Raw genomic sequence first — 20,626 nt, 5'->3', positions numbered from 1 at the left:
CCTGACTGGAAGTGTTAGGGAGCATAGGCTCATTTCAGCCCCACAGAAAGCAGGGAGGAATTCATTATTTCCTGCACCTATTTTAATTAATTTGATTGGCAAGTAAGTGGTTAATGAATGCTTAAGGGGTCTGTAAACATTTGCATAGTTTTATCTGAAGTAGTATTGAGGGTAGGAAACAATTATTCAACATTAGTCCTTTCCAGCACAGAGAAAACCATTATTTCTGTTATCCGTTTATTCGATATAAAATATAAGCTGCAGATTACAGTGCAGAGAATGAATCATTAACTAATCACAACCAACAGCCGATGCCATTAAGTCTTAGTTTTGTTTTTTTTTAAAGATGATGTGGGCAACACCGGATAATAAAACTTTAGAAAGTAGCCAATGCATTCTAATTATTTAATCTTCTTTTTAGCTCAATATTTCATCGTCAAGAAATGCAATTCTGTTTACAGTAATGGTTTCTCACCAAAATACATTGTGTGTATTCTTAAGGCTTTAAAACATTGTTTCCTACCTCACTTCACGTTGTTTTTGTGAATGCTTTGAAACCTGCACTGTTTGCATCTGCTGTCCCTCTTCTTGCTCTCCTCTTTTATTGGTATGTTGCCACCTTTGTAGCTTCATTACAGTTACCCCCATCAACTCTGACCGCACGCTGCAGTCCTCAAAAATAGTTTATAACAATAATTTAATACCCCATTTCAACTGCTCTACTATAGTCTTTAGTTACTGTGGGGCATTTGGCACAATGACGATTGTAGGCAATGTGTCCATGGTTAAAATTATGTGGAACTTACCCCAGAGACAACCAGCTCTCCTCCCAGGTTCTGCACCTCGGCCTTGACTTTGCTGCAGATGTTGAGCTGGTGACAATACAAGGCAATACGCTGCAGGTAGGCAAGCAGGTCCTGCTTACAGGTAGAGTCAGGGCACTGTGTGGGAGAAAGACAACATGCATCAACTGCAACAACATCAAACAAACAGGTTTGTGGTTAATACTACCTGCTTGCAGGTTGTACAATGAATCAATTTTTGGAACTTGCTGGTACGACTCAATCGGAATATTTATGGGATTCTACGGAGGCAATGATCTCACACTTTATCAAGATGAGTTAGTAGCAGTTTGACAGGTAAGGTAAACACCCACATTAGGGCCGTGCTCAGTGCCAAAATGACAAACGCATGCCCACAACTGGTAGATTGATAACTCCTCTTCACAGGGTTAAGCACGATCAAGTCACACAGAATGCAAATTCTATTAGGCAGCAAACACTGCTGTCAATCAATTACATTTAGGTGGTGGTAAAAAGCTTGTATAAAGTATTTTTGGAAACAAAAATACTTGATCCAAAGTGTAAACAGCAGCCCTGTTAGTAGATAAGAAACGTCTTCAAAATGTAACAAAGTCATCATCCCACCTCCCATCAGTAATCTGGGTTCTTGCGAGAAACAAGTTTGAGAACCCTCCATCCCAACATCTTAAACAATGTCTTTAGGTGTACAGGTGCAAATAAACTGCTCAGGGTTGGAGAAGCATTCAAAAAGACTTTGATACATCCAATTTATTCTCAGAGGAAACATGCAATGGATAAGAAGAAACTTAAAATGTTTGGCAAAACAGAGACCATGAATTCAATACCAAGTTGAAAAAGCCTCTTTTTCCTCTTCCCAACAAGGCATTGCAATATTGTCAAAAGCCAGCTGTGGACACAAAACACTTTGGAACCATAACAAAAAAGAAATCAACTTCAAGAAATCCAATAAATTATCATAAAACCCACTTGAAAGTGGCAATATGCGAAGAGCTCCACAAATTCATGGCATTTAGCACTGGCAATCTTTTTGAATTATTTCATCTCATCATAATTAGACTCTGGTTCTACCTTGAAACACAATTTCCAATCTCTTTCCTAGTTTGCTAAACAAGCCCCCTGCCAGCATAGTAATTAGGCCACAGTACTCTTGTTAGCTGCTCATCAAGTGAGAGATGTAAACACCCTGATGGGGCTCTGACGCTTTACATCACCTTGTAGATCTCAGCAGAGTGACCTGACACACTAGCAGTATGTCAGCAATGATCATGACATGGTGAGACTGACTCTGTTACAGATCATCAGGGGCTGGCAGCTTTTCACATCCCCTACTAATCTAACAATACCTGTGAAAAGCACCGGGGTGACCATGTGAGTGAGCAAGCCAAAAGAAAATACTGGCTGAAACACCAGTATTTGCAGGTGCTTGGCAGTCTGGAGTCCTTTGGCCCCTGTTAATTCTGAGTGCAGGGAAAAGGTGAAAGGGAGGTAATAGCAGCCAATCTTTTAAATGATGGAATCTCTGCAGGAAGGAGTTGGTGATGTCAGTGCTGACAGATTATTTGCATGTGGCTAGGCAAACTGAAGAGGCATTTTGCCTGGGCATAAGTGAGCAAATAACACACAGGGTGAACATCTCTCAATAATGGCCATTACCGCTATTAAAAAGCACTAAATCCACACAGGGTGATGAAACCAAGTTGTCGTTTCTCTATGCAAAGAGAGAAATGTATGCCAAAACATATTTGGCATCAAGATATTCTGACACTTCAAAACAGAATAGGAATTATGATGCTTCTAATCCTGTTGAGCACATCAGTATCCCTGGTGCGAGTAGAGCGCTCCGCTGAATATAGTGCACTCACTCCCAGATTCATACATGTCATACATCAGAGTGATGGGGTGCTGTAGTAGTGTAAGGACACAAAAAATACAAGTAACATTCTTTCACCATACTCAAAGAAGCCCAGCCTTCTACATCTACATACATAAACACAAATTAAAGGTTTTAAAGCCAACTACAACTAAACCCATTACATTTATGTATTTCCTTATTGAGGGTTCTATAGGACTGACAATATTAATAAAATGGACTACATCTTCTCTGCCACTACCATCCACTCCTGATTAATAGAAGGATGGGCTAAGTAGAGAGGAGGGAAATGTAAGAGTTGGCATTCTATTAAAGAAAGGCATGCAAGAGGAGAGGAGGGGGGAAAGAGCTGGAGGGGATGATCAGCGTACATGACAGAGACTGGAGACAATGGGAGGAGAAAGGTTAAAAAAAAGAGGAAAGTAAGTAATTGGAGAAAAGACGAGGATGAAGAGAGGGGGGAAAAAATCCAACTGGGGAAACAAGACATGGACAGGAGGATTCAACTGTAGTTGGGAGAGGGGTTTGAGTAACTAAGAGGGAGTGTGTGTGTGTGTGTGTACAGACACACACATGCAATAGCAAAGACCTGGGATGAGGCTGAATGCAGCAGCCATGCTAATGAGGGCTTGAGGAAGTATTCAGACGGCTGAGAGCAGGGCACTGTGAAAGCATCACTTGTGCTCATACTCAGCTCAGCTGCTGGCTTCACTCAGCACTCAGGAAACTCTGCAAGGCTGCTCTGAGTGTGACATGTGAATACAGAAGTTGCACAGAGAAGAGACAAGAACACCTTGGATTGTTTTGGTAATGCAAATGGAAGCCCTGTGTGAGTGATTACCTCGGGTGTTATTCACATGCTGGTCATCTTTTCAGGAGCCAAAGTACCTCACTGACTAATAGCACTCAGTCAGTGTTTCCACAAACCCACTGTATCAGTAGGCAACTCACTTTTCACAGAGAAACCTTTTAACTCTGGTTTTATATTCAACAGTATGAACAATTAATAGTGCAAATTACAAATGGGGCATATACTGTAGGTGTACTTGTTCAACTTATATGTTAATGTATCTGCAGGTTGTGCAGCAAACTTCATAACACAGCCACAGTCATGCTGAAAATCACATCTAGCCTCACTATTCAAACAACTCATTTCCATTTCACAAAACAAAATTTGCTCTGGTGTGAGGATCATCGTTCTTGTTCCCACTGAGTGATGCTCTACTTCAACCATTATAGCCCATCATTGTAAAAAAAAAAAAAAAAATTGTCTTCTGAGTGCTGCTGTAAAATGTTCCTCAAGCCTGATGATATATCTCTTGCTTTTCCCACATGCTGTGTGGCCAGTTATGGACTGGGACAGTTAACCTTGCTTGCTCAGCTACTATTGAGAGATGGCAAAGCAGGGAGAGGGGCACCAGAGACTTCATCACAAGACTCTGGATATATTTTAAAGGCAAACTAATAGAAAAGGTGAGTCACCATCTTTCAAACATGCCCTTGTCTTTTCACTGTAGGCTTTAAGTGCCTTCTCAGAAAAATAAAGGTGAAACATCAAAGTTGGGTCAAAGGATAGCAGATCACTATTCTAATTTGCTAACTGAATCGCTTAAGGAACAATGCCTTACATGACTTTTAGTATGTTCCATATTCATGAGGGTTTCACTTCATAAGTGTGTGGGTAGCTCTGACTTTTTTTGCATTCCTTAGCATTTAAGCTATTGCTCTGAAGAAGGTCCAGAGCACAGAGTAAACCAAAACAAACATATTTTCCCCTAAACAACACATGTCACAAAATAAGGAAAGGAAATGAGGCAATAACAATGACAAAGCAGGATGTTGAACAAAAGGATTTTACTTGGGTGATGTCCATGATATAAATGATGATCAGGAAGGTCAGGACCCATCATGCCATGCAGTTTCGCTGAATTCCATTATACAGAGGCAAAGCCACTGTGCTGCTGCTTCTGCCCAGCACTGACCTTTTAGGACGCATCACCCAAGGGAAACGCCAATTTCAAATATTTACTGACAGGGGAGCATTCTAATGTGCCAGCAACCCGTTGGGGGGTGTCACAGGGCAGTAAAAACAAATGTATTTTCTGATGCGTTTTGTTTTTCAGTCACTTCCTGTTTTGAGAAAATTAACACTGTTCTCAGATCCCAGTAAGGTGATTCTGAATGTTTTTTGCTTAGTGTTCTCATTGGAGGGGCTTTACCTGTTGCGTTATCTTTAGCCTGGCTATTGGAGAGCCAGACAGTACAGCGAAACCGCTAAAAAGAACATTTTTATTTCCAAAAGTATGCCGATAACTATGCCTCAACCCTATAAATCCCCCCCCCATATCATAATGTACTGACAGCCCAAATTGTTCTCCTGCCATGGTTAAAAGACAATCTCAAACAAACGGTAGCAAGTTACGGATAATTAACTGTGTCTAACCTGAGAAAGGACCTTCAGGACAAGAAGCCACCGGGAACCTTTATCAGCCATGACACCTCAAAACTGACATGGGGGTTAAAGGGATGCAGAGATATATGCATATCTATGTTACAGTGTGCTGACTGCCATTGGGAAAAATAGTGCGACTGAGATTCATGGCAAAGTTTGAGGAGATACAGGAAACAAAGCACTGGAAAGACCGTTCTGTTACTTCAGAACTAAGGTGGAAGATGTGGCAACGCTGGGATAGGAAATGATCGATTCCATGCTGTAGTCGGTAGACACTTCCAAGATGAATGCAGTAAACGTAAAAACATTTTAATATACTAAACAGAACAGTTTCACTGCTGGATAAAACCTTGAAAAGAGACCTATGATGAAATTCAGTATGCCGGTGTTGTCTGTGCAAAGCCTAGTTAATGGGCTTCACAGTTAATGCGCTGTACATTAGATTTTGTCAGTCTGGTGCTGATTAAGTTACCGTTAATGGCTAAATATAAATCTGCCATGGTCTACCAATGTCAATCGAGATTCATTTTAAACAGAATGATAGCCAGATCTCCTCTCCTCACGGCATCTGCTAAAAAGATGCTCCATATTTGCGTGGGGCCAATTCAATCACGCTGGCACTTGGGAATGTTAATGTGACACTGAAGCAGACAGAGTGTCTGGGTATGACAGGAGAAAAATCAAGCTGGGGGCAAGCCAAAAAGACTAACTTTAGAAGTATCCACAGGGACCAATTAAATGGCCCTCGTCATTTTTTTATGTTCACGCTGCACCTGTCAGTCAGGCATTTCAATGTACTACTTGTAGGCAAAACTCACCGCGGCTGCTACGGAATAGGCAGGTACTAACAGGCATGTTAAAATATTAGTACATTCATTTTTGACATTTAGACTTTGACTTTTATTTGGCCTGACCCTTGAATGCTTTTTGGCTCACTGGCTACCTGACTGCTCCAAAACCTCAGATTTGCAATTGCAAGTTCAAAGTCAAGACCAGCAAAGCTTTCAAAGAAAAAAATGTCCCATGTTCCTCCCAAATGATTATCCACCTCTGGTTACCAAACGTGTCTCTTTCAAGGCCAAACTCTTTTCATTCCTTCTGGATTGAGACAAAGCATTAACATATTGAATTATCATGGTAAATGCCTTTCAAAACAACCAATTGGGAGTTGATACATTTTCTCCACCAGTAAATAAGGTGGGCTTCACTTGGTTTGGCGGAACTGCAGTTGGCTGAGGGCTGACCCTTGAACCGCTGAGCTGAGAATTTGTGGTCTCTCTGGGTGATTTTGCTTTTCCACTGCAGTAGGTAATTTACAACCCTGTCTGCTGTAAAGCGTCTAGGGCCAGAGCCGGGATAAGACTTTGACCAGCAACAGAGCCCATGGATCACCATAAATCTCCACTGATTGAATGCAAATTGGAAAAGTACACTATGTATGTCAGTATACATCATGAGAATAAAGCTTGCACAACACACACACACACACACACACACAGCAAGCACATGCCCATTCTCTAAATATGCAAGCCTTATTTTATGTGCATGTGTTTGTATATGTACATGCAAGTGTTTATGTGGTGAGAAGGCAAGCTGAAATTTATGGGCTATATGGTGGCTAACACATTTGCATTATAAATCTCAATTACATAGCATTATTTGTTTACCAGGCTGCTCAGATGGAATTCTCATAAGGTGCCCTGCAGAGGAGGATCATAAATTCTTAATAAACTGCAGTGCAGACCTTTGTACAGCACTGACCTAAATTCTGCAGCTCATCTCTGCACTAAACTCATTTCTTTAAACTTTAATAAGGCTCTATTACACATATTTAACTGGTTTTCAGAAAATCCAAACTAGCCCATGCCCACCTTAACATCTCAGTTGAACACAACATGCACATTAGAAAATACGCCATGACACAGTCTTGCGCAGGAAAATGTGTTGTAAGATGCTGTGCTATCAGTCTGGGACCATCTGCCGATGTGTTTTATATGAGGAGTAAACCCCTTATAGGCCCTCCAGGCCAGAGGCACAGAGCACGAGTGATTAATATGCCTAAGTTAATGAGCAGTCCCAGCATTGCCTTTGCTCCTCTGACTTGCTGTCAGTATGCCTGCATGTTGGTGGTGATTCACTTAACTATTGCTGCTGGAGAATGTCGACCATCCCAACGTGCCATGCCTTTGCTGCAAGTAGGCCTGTGGCATCTCCTGCTTTGTTAGAGATACGGCCCTAAATATAAACTGTCGGCATAAATAAATAAATTTTGAAAGACCTGCCACCTAGCAATTATACTGCTAATTAAAAGGCGAAGCACTCTTAATGGATTCATCTCTCAGGAGGGATATTCCTTTCTCTATACAAATGCACTCCCCCTTTTTTCTACCTCTCCATCATTCTCCACCATACCCCATGTCCATCCCTGGGAGCCCTGGCTGATGTGTTACGGTGAAGTGTCGGCTGGTTTGCTAGTGTTTTGGTCTCTGCTGAGAGAGAAAGGCTAAGAGGGACAGCTGGATGGGTTCAGAGGCTAGAGGGGTCCTCACTCTTGGCAAAGACGTATGTACCAACAGCCACAGCTCTTCATTTATTCATACTTTGAGTGCTTCAAACCCCAAAATCCCATAATAGTGTGTACACACACACACAAACATACATACATATACACAGAGAACAAGATAAAGACACGAATACCTACAAATAGTTGAGGATGGGAGAATAAAATAGTTTGAAAAATCTAATGCATACATGCACGTGCTTGTGGAAAGTCAGGCTAGTCAAAAGACATGTTCATATGTAGGCGCGCGCGCACACACACACACACACACGTCCATCTGTTTTCTTTGGGGGATAACATGGTTTTCATTAAAGTGAATAAGCATCTTCAAAAGCAGCAGTGAGGCATAAAAAAGTCACTTTCCAGAACGGCTTATTCCCTATTCAGATGATTTGGATTCAGATGCAATTAGGTCAGACCAGATAAGACTTGCACTTTGTGATAGACGGGCCTGTAATATTTAGGATCTGAGGTCACCTTAAATAAAATAGACATGCAGGGCTCTTGGAGGCCAGCATCTCATTATGGACTATGAGGGAGAGATCTAAATGCAGATGTTTCCAGTATGTGTTGGCATAATTGAAACCCATTGCCGTGGACCAAAAAGACTAATGTTCTTGATATACCTCTTGCATCCCCTTTGAATGTGAGCACAATTTATGAAAAAACGTTTTATAAGCATGGGATTTTTTTTGGTGCCACTATCAGTATATGTGGAATATACCTAAAAATTGCCCCAGCAGCATCCCCAACACATCTCTGCTCACGTTAAACAACCGGAGGGGGAAAGCTATGATGTAAAACAACGTAATCCTTAAATCAATTATTAACCACTGCCTTGAGTAGGCAAACATGGACTGTTTAGAGACAAATATTTAATGATGGTGCCAATAGATTCAAACTGATTTGTTAGTGACCAATGCATAACATTAAAATCCATGTGTTGTAGTCAGCCTTGAAACATTTAACTTGTATTAACTTACTACCTAACAAAGAAGCTTTATGCTGTTTTAACAATTTTGCCAACATATCAGTAGTGATGTGAACAAAAGCAGAGCAAATAGAGACTGGCAATGTTATCGAAATCCTACAGCAAACATCTAAAGCCAGTGTGCGTCTTCCTGAGCGACTGTGTGTTCTTGAATAGAAATGGAAGACACACACAGCTGCTACATCTAAACCACAAAAGCAACCAATGTCTTCACAGGAGAAGACCTCAATCTGACAACCATGTCTTGTTGCAAACATCACAACTAAACTCGTCCATGATTTAACAACATGTTACAAATGTATACATATTGCAGACACAAAGGCTATAAGTCTCTATGTAAGAGATGGCAAATGAATAAGTTGGGGGATAAATCATGTACAGTGTCACTCTGAGGAGTGGTACAGTGCAAGTATTTAAGTGAAATATGAGGCCATGGATAATTGAATGTCTGTTTCCCAATCTCAAGGACCATAGTCTCTGGGGTAAGGGATAGATGTGGAGAGTATTGGGGAGTGGGAGATGGAGGAACGAGAGAGAGGGAGGGAGGGAGTTTGTTTGATCCTGAAAGAAATTGGCAAAGACTGGTAAGGGGCGTCTCATGAATAACACAAATCATATCAGTTAACATCTGAAGGACTTTGCCGTGCAAGCTTTTTACTTGGATTTGCTCCTAAAAGTGCAAATGCGAAAAAATTAAATAAGCATTTGTGCAAAAAGCAATGATATGTACTGCATGTTGGTGTGTTACTATCTTTTAGTATAGAGATCGTAAAGTACCGTATTGGTCCGAATTAAAGACTCTTTTTTCTGGTAATGCGTGTGAAAAAGTGGGGTCGTCTTATATTCGGGGTCTAGACTTTCAGCTGTTCAAGTCGCAGAGGCTGGTTTTAGAACGTATGGGACGTCACCATAATCCATTTTATTTTAACGTTACAAACAGCTGGTCGAAATGGCAGCGTTTTAGACGGCGCCTCAACGACCGCCCGAAAACACCGTAACGTTATATGGTCAAGCGAGATAGAGAGTGACTGAAGAGAGGGGACACCCAGGGGCGTTAGAACAAATCGGAGAAATAAAGCGTGTTTTCGCCGATTCTTCACTGGAAGTGTAACTGTAGCAAGCATCTCACTATCACCACGTTCATATTTAGATGCAACAAATGATATATCCAGCTACAGAAAGGCTTAAGAGTCGGAAGTTAGAACGGAAGTACAACAAGGCATTGTCATGGAGATGATACACCGTCCAAAAATGCAAACAGCCAGAGAAAATCTTACCGTGGTCCTCAAAGCGACCGCATCCAGGAGATTGACCGGATCTGACAGTGATTGCGTGATTGAAAAACGGAATGATGGGATGCCCATTCCCAGAGCAGTCATTCAGCTGAAGGCCTTGGAAATATTTACCGTTCATTTAAAATGTGACAATTTCATCTAAAAAGATACTGAAAATATTATTTTATTTAAAAGGATGTTTAAAACAACAGCCTACCTTGTTTTATTCAATGTGTTTTTATTAGAATTATTTTCAAATAAAATTTTCTTTATGAAAACGAGATTTGGTCTTCAAAAAGTATTTATCCAAAAATGACTCTTGAAGGGGTTTGCCTCCTAGTCTTTAAATCTGGCTTACACAAAGCGCTGTTCAGGACAACATTTAACAAAAGGAAGGGTGTCAAGATGCAATCAGCATGAAAGCTTTGCTTTTTCAAACTCGGCCTGAGCAAAACAGCACGCAACAATGCCAGTTCCTTCAGCAACAGAGCAGCAGAGAACCAGTTGTGCATTTAGGTAATAAAATACTTCACTCAACTCTACACATGGTGACGACTAGGGATGCACAGATTGTAAAATTCTGGGCCGATACCGATGTTTAAAATGTGGCAGATAGCCAATACCGTTTTGTTGTTGTCGTTTCTCCTTTTGTGACAGGGAAACGAAGAGATCTTCACTATAAAAAAATAACTGAACTGTTTTAAAGTCATTCATCCCTTCATTACACCATCTTTGAACGAGAACAAATTCAATCACACACATAAAATAAAAACATCAATTAAATGTAAAAGCCATTACAAAAGACTAAAATATGAATACATTATCCTTGGAATTTAACAAGTTTTATCAAGTTGAAGTCTTTGTTAATCCACTGTGCTGTGAGGCCAAGCATAGTTAGACAAGCCAGTAGCTCATGAATGTGTGTGGCTACGACGTTGTAGATTTCGGGGAGACCGATGTCAGCAGGGAAATGACAACTGGGCTGTGTGTAGGCTTCGAAATGGCTGGTCATCTAATTCGATGAACTCCATCACCTTGACATTAATCACTTTAGATTCAGCACTGTCCTCGGGGATTTTCTCCCTTTTTCAAATCCTGTGGTTATCAAGGACTGAGGCCATTTTCGAAACCTCAGTATGCCTCGGACCAGTCTATCTCGCCTACCGTATCCCACAATGCAAAGCACCGTAACAGTCACAACAACCGTGGATTGCTGTTGTGGCCAACAACTGGAAACCCGAAACATTGTTGCGGGCGGGTGCCTGCCGGGGTCGCTGGCTTGCCGGTCGGCCTGTCCACCTTCACAGACCCCTAGTCAGCTGGCTGGAGCTCTCTCAAGAGACTCGTAATAAATGTGTCATTATATGAGAGAAAAAAGGGAGAGGGAGAGCAGCGTCTGACAGGGCAGAGCGATACCGTCTTGTAAATAAATTATAAAATCTATATACATTAGATTTAATATTTCAGTTCATAATTAGGGTTTGCTTTATTAGCCTATTTCACATTAATTAAATTTTCAGCATCTTATATAGTAAAAAAAAAAAAAAAATAAAAAAAAATGCAAAGCTCGATAACTTGTATTTTTCATTTGAAATGGTGGTGTGAGTTCTTTTTTTTTGCCCAGTGCCTTAAAGGAGAACTCCGGGCAATTTTTACATTAATCTTGATCGCTATAAGTATGTGAGTACTGTCGATAGCAAAAAAACGACTTACCTAAATCGGCAGTTTTGGGGGCATATCATAAAGAGTGCCTTTGTGCCTCTTTGACACAAAATGCAATTAAAATGTCTGTGCAACATGAACAGGGCCCTTACATGACAACAAGATGCGTTTTCAACTCAGACATTGTTTAATTTCACATACCCTGTTAGCTGCTAGCTGCCGTCTGGGATGAGTGAGTGTGTTCAGCCAGGCTTCGGTAATAATCATCACGCAGCAGTTCTGTGTGTATTTGTAGCATATATATCCATTTTGTGTGCGATCCATCTGACGTTGGTGAATAGTAGTCTCTGTAGTGTCGAACTGTGTGTTAGTTGCCTTAGCCGGGCTAGCAGACCCGACCGGCATCCTTCTACTTCCTCCCCGCCTTCCCCGCCTGCCGCGGCCGATAACAATCCACGGGCGCCCGCTGGTCTGGTGGATGTCCTCCAGAGGACAGTTCATGCTTTCGTGGCGAAATTTTTGCGGCGAAAAAAGTTTATTTCTTCCTCAAAAATAGGTAATTGAGCACTGTAGTGGTTATGATCATATCAGTGACTATGTAACTACATGGAAATGGGCCAAATGATGCCTGTTTCTTGTAGAGGCTGGCTGTAGTCTTGCTCTGAAGTCCCATGGGAATTCAGTTGTAGAAGGAAAAGGTAAACAGCAGTGTGCAGATCGGAGCATAGTGTGTGAAGAGTGGAGGTGTTCACAAGGGAAGAAGCTTGGAGTAACGCAACTATGGAGCCAGAGCTAGCCTTCAGTAACGCCATTACTGTACAAGAAACGGGCATCATTTGGCCCGTTTCCATGTAGTTACACACACGCGGCAGGCGGGGAGGAAGTAGAAGGATGCCAGTCTGGCCTGCTAGCCCGGCTAAGGCAACTAACACACAGTTCACCACTGCAGAGACTACTATTCACCAACACCAGATGGATCGCACACAAAATGGATGTATATGCTACAAATACACACAGAACTGCTGCGTGATGATTATTACCGAAGCCTGGCTGAACACACTCACTCATCCCAGACGGCAGCTAGCAGCTAACAGGGTATGTGAAATTAAACAATGTCTGAGTTGAAAACGCATCTTGTTGTCATGTAAGGGCCCTGTTCATGTTGCACAGACATTTTAATTGCATTTTGTGTCTGTTAAAGAGGCACAAAGGCACTCTTTATGATATGCCCCCAAAACTGCCGTTTTAGCTAAGTGGGAGCTCTCGGCATTAGCTGCAGCAGCACCGTGTTGGCTTGTTTTTTTGCCATCGACAGTACTCACATACTTATAGCGATCAAGATTAACGTAAAAATTGCCCGGAGTTCCCCTTTAAGAGCTTGTTCAAAGGCTCAGCCTGGCCTAGCATACTGCGGAATAAAACGATTTAACCGTTTCATACTGCATACTACTGGTGATGAACGCAGTATGCAGTAGGTACTGCATACTGCAGCTGTCTGCAGTATGTAGTAGGCTATTGCGAAAACGGCCTGAGTCTTGTTTGGTGCTGGTTTATTTGCTAATCTTTCTCTGACACGACATGGGCCACTGCCATCGGTGAACGCCATCTTATTTGCCATTGGCAGTCAACGAGTCGAATATCGGCCGATACCGGTCTTCTGTACCGTAGTCCGAACATTCATGAGTTAGTAGATGGTAAATGGAACTTCTGGAGGTAAACTAGTGACCATCACAATGATGAAATGCAACCCGTATTGATACATAACTGATATTTGTGCTGCAAGGAGTAGTATTAGTGAAGTATGTGTTCTTGTCTTCTAAAGCCGCCTACACATAAGAATGCTCTCCACTAGGTAGGGCGCCGAGGCAAAGCCTGTATGATAATTTTATTAACATTGTTTATTTTTAAGATATATTTGTATTCACTTTATATACAGTATATGGTTAAATTGTACGATGTATTTCAGTTTAATTCAAAAGAATGCCCTGGCTGCCATTGAGGTCAGACAGCAATGAAAAAAACGGCAATCAAAAAGAGCGTGTGCATGAAATGTTGTTGTCTTGCCATTTAAAAGGAGAATTCAACTTGTTTAGAGAGATAAGGTGCCGTGACGAGAGGTTCTATAATACATTAGGTTGGACAAGAATCAGTTTGATGTCCTCCTGTTATCTCATTGGTTGTGCTTTGAAAGGTCAGCGGCATCTAAGTAAAAGTTAAAATAATTTGAACTGTGAGCGCAGCAGCAATTCCAAGCGGTTCGCTTCGCTGAGGGAAGCACTCCGCCTAGTTGGTCTGTACCACTCTCCCCATAGAAAAACAATGGCACAGTCCGCGGTTTTACCGCGGCTCATGTGTAAGCAGCTTAACGCAGCAATGGCCCATAGGTCCGATACTTTGAGCACATTCTGAGGTCTTACATCGCCAATACACAACGGGAAAGTAAAGTTGATATGATGCTTGAGAAAATTACTTAATTTATAGGTCCTCATTTAACATTTTTTATTTGGTCACCCCTGCCTCAAACATGTCATTTTGCAATAGACATGAGTGTTAAGTCTCAAAGTTTGCGCTACAATTTTTACTCACAAAAATGATTTTTTATTTTTGTAAAATATTTGTCCTTCGTGTTGCTGCACTTGTTTGCTACCTTATCGTGCCCTGACAGTGTCGATGGGGCACAATTCTAATTATATATTGGGGTCACTAGTAGAAAGGTGTAGTCAAACCCTTTGGAATGGAGGTTCATTTAAGGTCTTACATTGTCAGCGATGGTGCGGCCCAGCTTGTCCATTCGTGATCCTGCCTCTGCAATTTTCTTGGCAGCGCTGATGACATCAGACGTATTCTTCAGTGGCCCTTTCCCCCTGGGGAGAAAAAGTGGAAAACCAGTCACCGTTTCTGATCTACAGCAGCCTCATTCAATATGCAGGAGCCGCATCTCAGTCATGAAGTGGCTGTTTGTTTTGGAAGGTTGTTTCCACACACACAAAAAAAAACAGAGGAAAGTATCAATAGAGAAACTTGACTTATGGGAATAGTTTAGGAAAATGTCACAGAAACATGTTTATGCAAGTGCACAGGTGATTCCACACAAACAAAAAACTAAGAGCCTGGCACCATACTGTTCAGTCAGAGCTGAGCACGTTAAAGGCCCAATATGTAGGAATTTCTCCCATCTAGCGTTGAGATCATATAATCGCAATCAAGTTTCTTGCGCCACGCAGTTCAAAGTACGTATTACAGCTACGGTAGCCTTCACGCTTTTTTCTGATGATGCCGGTCTCTTGCTCTTTTCAATATCCCTTTTCTTTTTCTGGGTGAAGAAGAAGACTCCTGTTCCTGAAATTTGGATTTTGAATATGTGTGGTCCTCCATGTTTCCATCTTCAAACTTGCCGGGGCGCGACGATACCCATTAGCAGCATTAGCAGCACCCTGTGTGTTTATCATGTGACAGCGAAAGGTTGAGCAGTATGTCCTGTATGTCCCTTACCGGCTAACGTATTTCAAGATGGCGCATGAATATGGAGCGTCTACCCCAGTTCATGCAAATACAAACGTAAAATTTCAAGCCAAAAGGAATACTTGGAATTGATGGTGGTGGTAAATATTCATGAAAAAGGACAAGTTTGTGAACGGGCAACACAGATTTTTATAATGAACAACTAAACACGTTACACACTGGACCTTTAAAGGAACCCATGAAATGCAGAAGGGCAGCCTTCACTCTCAGGGCTATCTGTATCTGTAAAGATTAGGACCATGGCGCTGTACTCTTTTGTTGCACCATCACCCCACTTACAAATCCTGGTGTTAAACTATCTATTCTAAATATCTATTATTTCCTGTCATTTTAGCAAACGATGGATAAAAATGTGTTCGTAGCAGGCTTTTAAGAAATTGGCAGCATTATCATATCCAGAAATTCGGAGGAAACCCTGATTCAAGAGGCCGTCATATTATAGTTTGTCACCAGAGCCATATGCTTTCTATCACAACAGAAATTCTCAATTCAATCTACTTGGCCCCTTCAATTCAAGCAGCTTTGAGGGGTTTATTAGAAGGATAAGTCGCAAATCCAACTGGTTTCATGTCTGTTGGCGGAGAAACGTTGGTTGCCCTCAAAAAAAACACACACACACACACACACACACACACACACCACTTGTATGGTCATTTTCATCCAAGTATGGGACAAAGAAGAGAGCCAAAGAAAGAGTACAATTGTATTTAACACTAGCCTACCAAGCTACAAGTCCGATGCCCAATAGAGTCTGTATCCTTTTGTTATCGCTGATGGGCCATTAACGCATCATTCCTCTCCATCTCTATAGCGCTGCGTTAATCTCTATAGGGGCAAGGACACACGCAGCCGCCACACATTTTTCAAAGCCAGATAGCAGTGTACAGGGAAATATGCTATTTTAGAAAGAAATATTTTCACGCTCAATCCGATGCAGTAATAGTCCGGTCATTTGTTCTTTGTATGGTTCAGTTCAGTCAACACAAAATCTTGGAGGTTTCTGTGAGCAACTCCCACAAATAAATAAATAAAAAATATATATTTATTTTTTTTCCCTTAGAAAAAAACCATCTATTTGGATCTATCTGATGCCGTTTTGAGTTGTAAGCAACGTATAACCTGCAGTGAAAACTTAAGGCATTAAACAAATGCTGAAACACTGTTTCCAATTTAAGCATTTTTATTTTTGGCAAGTAAACTAAATATATAATCTCGGTGCAAATTAGGGATGCACCGAAATGAAAATTCTTTTTCAATTGCCGAAGCAAATTAAAAACTTGGGCGAAGGCCGAAGCGGAATGTTTTTTATTTTGCCAATTTTTTTACCATTGCATAAATTAAATAGTCAAAATGGGCTTTTTACTATTTTGACTTACTTTTCAAAGAAAAACTAAATAACAAAACTACAATTAGACGACAGCTATTTAACACAGATTTTTTTTTACCATTCCAGCAGACATTATGTCAACAAAGCACAATATAACTTAAAATAATTAAATTGGTAAAATAAACACAGTGAGCGGGCACGCACATCACACGAGAAAAGAGACCGACGCTGTTCTGAGGCTAATTAGCCGGTTACGATCATGTGTGTGTATCCTTGAGACCTGTAAGTCCTATAATTAATTCATGAATTAAGTCTCAAAAGAAGAGAGAAGTCTTCGTCCATGATTTGGCAGACACTACAAGAGCAAAGTTTATTTTTGCTGCGTTTATAAAAACGTGCGCACCTTTCACTCTACCCTGGTTGCTATTTGATCGCGTCATCAAAAATGTAATTGTTCGATAAAATGAATTTGGCCTTTTCATTTATTCGGCCAAACACCAAAAGTCTTTTAGTCGCCTCAGCATTTATATTTCTCTCCATCTCTCGTGTGTGCAGTGCGTCTTTCAGTTCAACAGGCAACACACAACCTGCCATCTGATCGCGCACATCAACCTATAAAAATAATACCATTTAGTAGCGTTGGTATCTTGTTCAAATGAGTCACATTAATGTCATTCCCGATATAGCGCAGAGCGCACACACAAGACTCCGTTTTATAGTCAGTTATTTTTTACACATTAAAGGATGAAGACTGTGTGCCTACAAACCTTAATGTAATTTAGTTGTAATGGCGTGCAACTGAGTTTCTATGTTGCATTCATTGTCTCAATGCGCTATATAGGCATTTTGCAAACGAGTTGATTCGGCTGCGGAGGAGAGGATGGAGGAGTACCTACGTTAATCGGCGCTTCTCCTGGCTTTTCGGTTTTCTTAATGTTATTCTGTCATTACGACAATAGAGGCATGTGGGGAATATGTATTTAGGAAAAATCAGGGCAGAAGGAAAACATAGCAATAACAATGACCGAATACTTAAAACAATTGTTTTTAATCACAACGTTCAATGGCGTGGGCTATTGTTAAGACTTTGGTCATTGTCCTAATGTTAAACACATCAATTACTGACCATTCTAGAGCCAAACGACGCCCATCCCAACACAAGACGGGTCTAGCCCTGACCTGACCCACTGTAAAGCTTGTCAGCCATTTGCGTTTTTTCTGCCCCCACAAGGGACCTCTGGGACACAGTTGGCAAGAGGCACAAATTGGATTCAAAGCTGCTCTCTCCAGGCTAAAAAATGAGCCATCCAACCCAGAACAGATGGAATTTTGTGTTCTGTTCTCTCGCTTCCTCTTTCCTCCCCTCCCACCTCCAACCCTTCCCCTCTCTTGATCTCCCTCTGCTGTAAAGCAAGTCAGGGTCCTAGTGAAAGAGGAAACACGTCAGAGCACAGACTGGAAGCTCTCCAGGGACAAGTCAGAGCTGGAGGCAATGTGATGGGTTCTGAAAAACAAAAACTTTCATTGGGGTGTGTTTGTTACTGTTGCTAGGATAATGCTGTAGTTTGCCTCAATAAAAAAAAACATCACATCATAATGCATAATAACAGCAACCAGTGATTTCTCCCTAATTTTCTCTCCTAAAAATATCCCTTGCCTTAGCCCTGAAAAATAAAAGGGCCAGCTGCTAAATTTCTTCTCCAGCTCTGAGCTCTGTTATGGCCAAGTAACAATAGGGAAAAGCACAAAGAGGCCAAAGGGATAGACAAGCAAACTCCTGGCAGGAGGACACCCTTGTAAGATTTTCGGAATGGATTTGTAAATGAAGAAACTGGAGACTCCAGGTCTGGTGACAGCTGCAAGCCTCCAGGTGGGTGCAAGCCACATCAGACCGAGCACTCCACAGCACAGAATGCTAAAAGACAGGTGGCTCCCAGATATTATGTTGCATGTTTCCAAGCCACACATGCCTTATTCATGAGTGCTGCCATACAGCCATAAGCGATGCAGGATTCAGCAAGAATCTCTCTCATTCTCTGCAGACTTGTCAGGAGAGAGGTCGAGAACAATTAGCTCACACAGCATTAACCTTGGCAGGGCTTTGTGCCAGCTCAAGGTTAAGGGGCCAATAATTTGGGCCCCGCTGAATTAGCCGGCGACTGACCTTCCATGTGCTATTGCCGCATGCAAGAGTCAAGGCATAATGTGAAGATATGTATACACATCCCGACAAACATCCATGTGTGTCAGACACTCAGACTGGCATATACAGACTGCAATCCAAAGTCTCGGAGTGCCAAATAAGAAAAGTCACAATACTAAGTTGTGGTATTAGCCCATAAATCAGCCAACTCTCAGAGTAACTGCACTATTAACACAGGCACAAAAGCCATTCCCACAGCTTTCTTTAATAAACTATTTCAAATGACAACAGCCGAGCAGAGAGAATATAAATGTACGTATCAACACTGAATCTGGCCATATTGATCATCACTAGGGTCAAAGACATTAACGCTTTACCCAAAATGCTCTCGGAATTTAAAACTTGGCAACCCATGATGAATATTACTCAACAATATTGTTTTTAATGTATTTAAAACTTTAGCTAAAAATTATGCTTCCCTTAGAATTCTATATATTTATATACAGTTAAACCTATAATGTAGAACTATTTCATATTAATGAACGTCCGTTACATTCAAGCCAAGGCCAAATTAGGTTGATACAAAGCTAATTACGCCTATCAGCTCTACAAAACTCTCATACTGTATTTCTCAGTATGGCTATGTTTACAAAATGGTGCCATCACCACTGAGAATTGAATTACCTCTTCTGAAGAGTCCATCATGTTTTTTAATCCACCATGTCCTCCTTGAGCTATTAGCAACTGAGGCCTTGTTTAGTCATATCTCAAAAAAAGTCTTTAGTGACAGGTGGTGTCCCACCTGGGAGGAGGGGTGAGGGTGGCGTGCGACCACCGACAGGTGCATTTTCAATAAACATTTAATTTGGAAAACCTTAGTTGCCGATTACATGCAGGACGATTGTTATTAAATCCTAGATGAAATATGCAGGAGATAAGAGGCTTGGATTTTTTTATGGTTTAAAATCCAGTCAATGCCTATAAAGATGCCTCGTCAGGCATCCAATAGAAAACAGCAATTCTCTTCCTGTATCGATCAAACTTAAGCTACTGTGAATTAGTCCACAAGTTACCATTCTCTTAAACCCAACTGGCTAATGAATGAACTCTGATTTCGTGTTCATGATTTTTGCTTTCAGGGTGAGCGGCTACATTTTAGCAAAAATAACACCTGATGTTCAGTAACAACACAATACCTTTTCGATTAGTGTAAACAGCCAAAAGTGGAGATGCACCGATTACAATTTTTAGGCCAATTCCGTTTTTTCATTGAGTTTGACCAGCCGATACAGATTTTAGCCGATTCCGATTTCATTTTTTCGAACCACTTTACAGCACACAAAAATATTTATTGCGCTACGCATCCCCACTAACCTGGAAAGCGCTTTAAACAGTAACGTTAATGCAGCGTGTCGGAGGAATAAGTTTTTTTTTTTTTTTTGTTTTTTTTTTTTACACACACACACAGGCCAGCAGGGCGTCAGAGGCACCGTAGCATTCGCTAACGTTAGCTTCTTGTCTCATCTGGGGTCTGATAAACCCATTGACATTGACTTTTCAGGGAGGGAGGGAGGGAGGGAGCGAGAGAGAGAGAGAGAGAGAGAGAGAGAGAGAGAGAGAGAGAGAGAGAGAGAGCGAGCGAGCGAGCGAGACTGACCGTTCGCCTGAGATCAGTAGAGCAGAGCCGTGTATAATTACGACTTTATGACATTTCATAAACAGCTGATGGAGCGGCAGTGCACCGCTGCTACATGTATATAGCGGAAACCCTGCATGTGCACGTGTGGTGCTGATGTTGCGCAATGTAAATCATGCGCCTCCCAAGTGAACTTGACGGGCATAAAATTGGCATATGTCAGACTGACCGGCAGGTCGCCGGTCATGGCCGATGACGTGAAAATCGGCCAATTCCGGCCACCAGCCGGTCAATCGGTGCATCGCTAGCCAAAATCTTACCAAACACTCACATGATGCATTCAGTGCTTACCAGTTGAGACAACT

The 20,626-nt window shown here is 41.5% G+C and overlaps 1 protein-coding gene across 2 annotated transcripts in view; it reads right to left on the bottom strand.

The window, feature by feature from the left end:
• The window catches only part of ctnna1 (catenin (cadherin-associated protein), alpha 1), an 87,961-nt gene that overhangs the window by 3,101 nt on the left and 64,234 nt on the right, over positions 1–20,626 (bottom strand). For both annotated transcript variants that reach the window (XM_078260954.1, XM_078260953.1), the window contains exons 16-17: positions 14,392–14,497; positions 807–941 (exon numbers count right to left, since the gene is read on the bottom strand). In XM_078260954.1, coding sequence (XP_078117080.1) covers positions 807–941; positions 14,392–14,497 — 241 coding nt within the window. The remainder of the gene's footprint in view (positions 1–806; positions 942–14,391; positions 14,498–20,626) is intronic.

This window comes from Sander vitreus, chromosome 10 (genome assembly GCF_031162955.1).
Source record: "Sander vitreus isolate 19-12246 chromosome 10, sanVit1, whole genome shotgun sequence".
In the NCBI taxonomy this organism is placed as follows: Eukaryota; Metazoa; Chordata; class Actinopteri; order Perciformes; family Percidae; genus Sander; species Sander vitreus.
The sequence above is the reverse complement of the archived record's forward strand: the minus strand, read 5'-3'. Positions and strand labels throughout refer to the sequence as shown.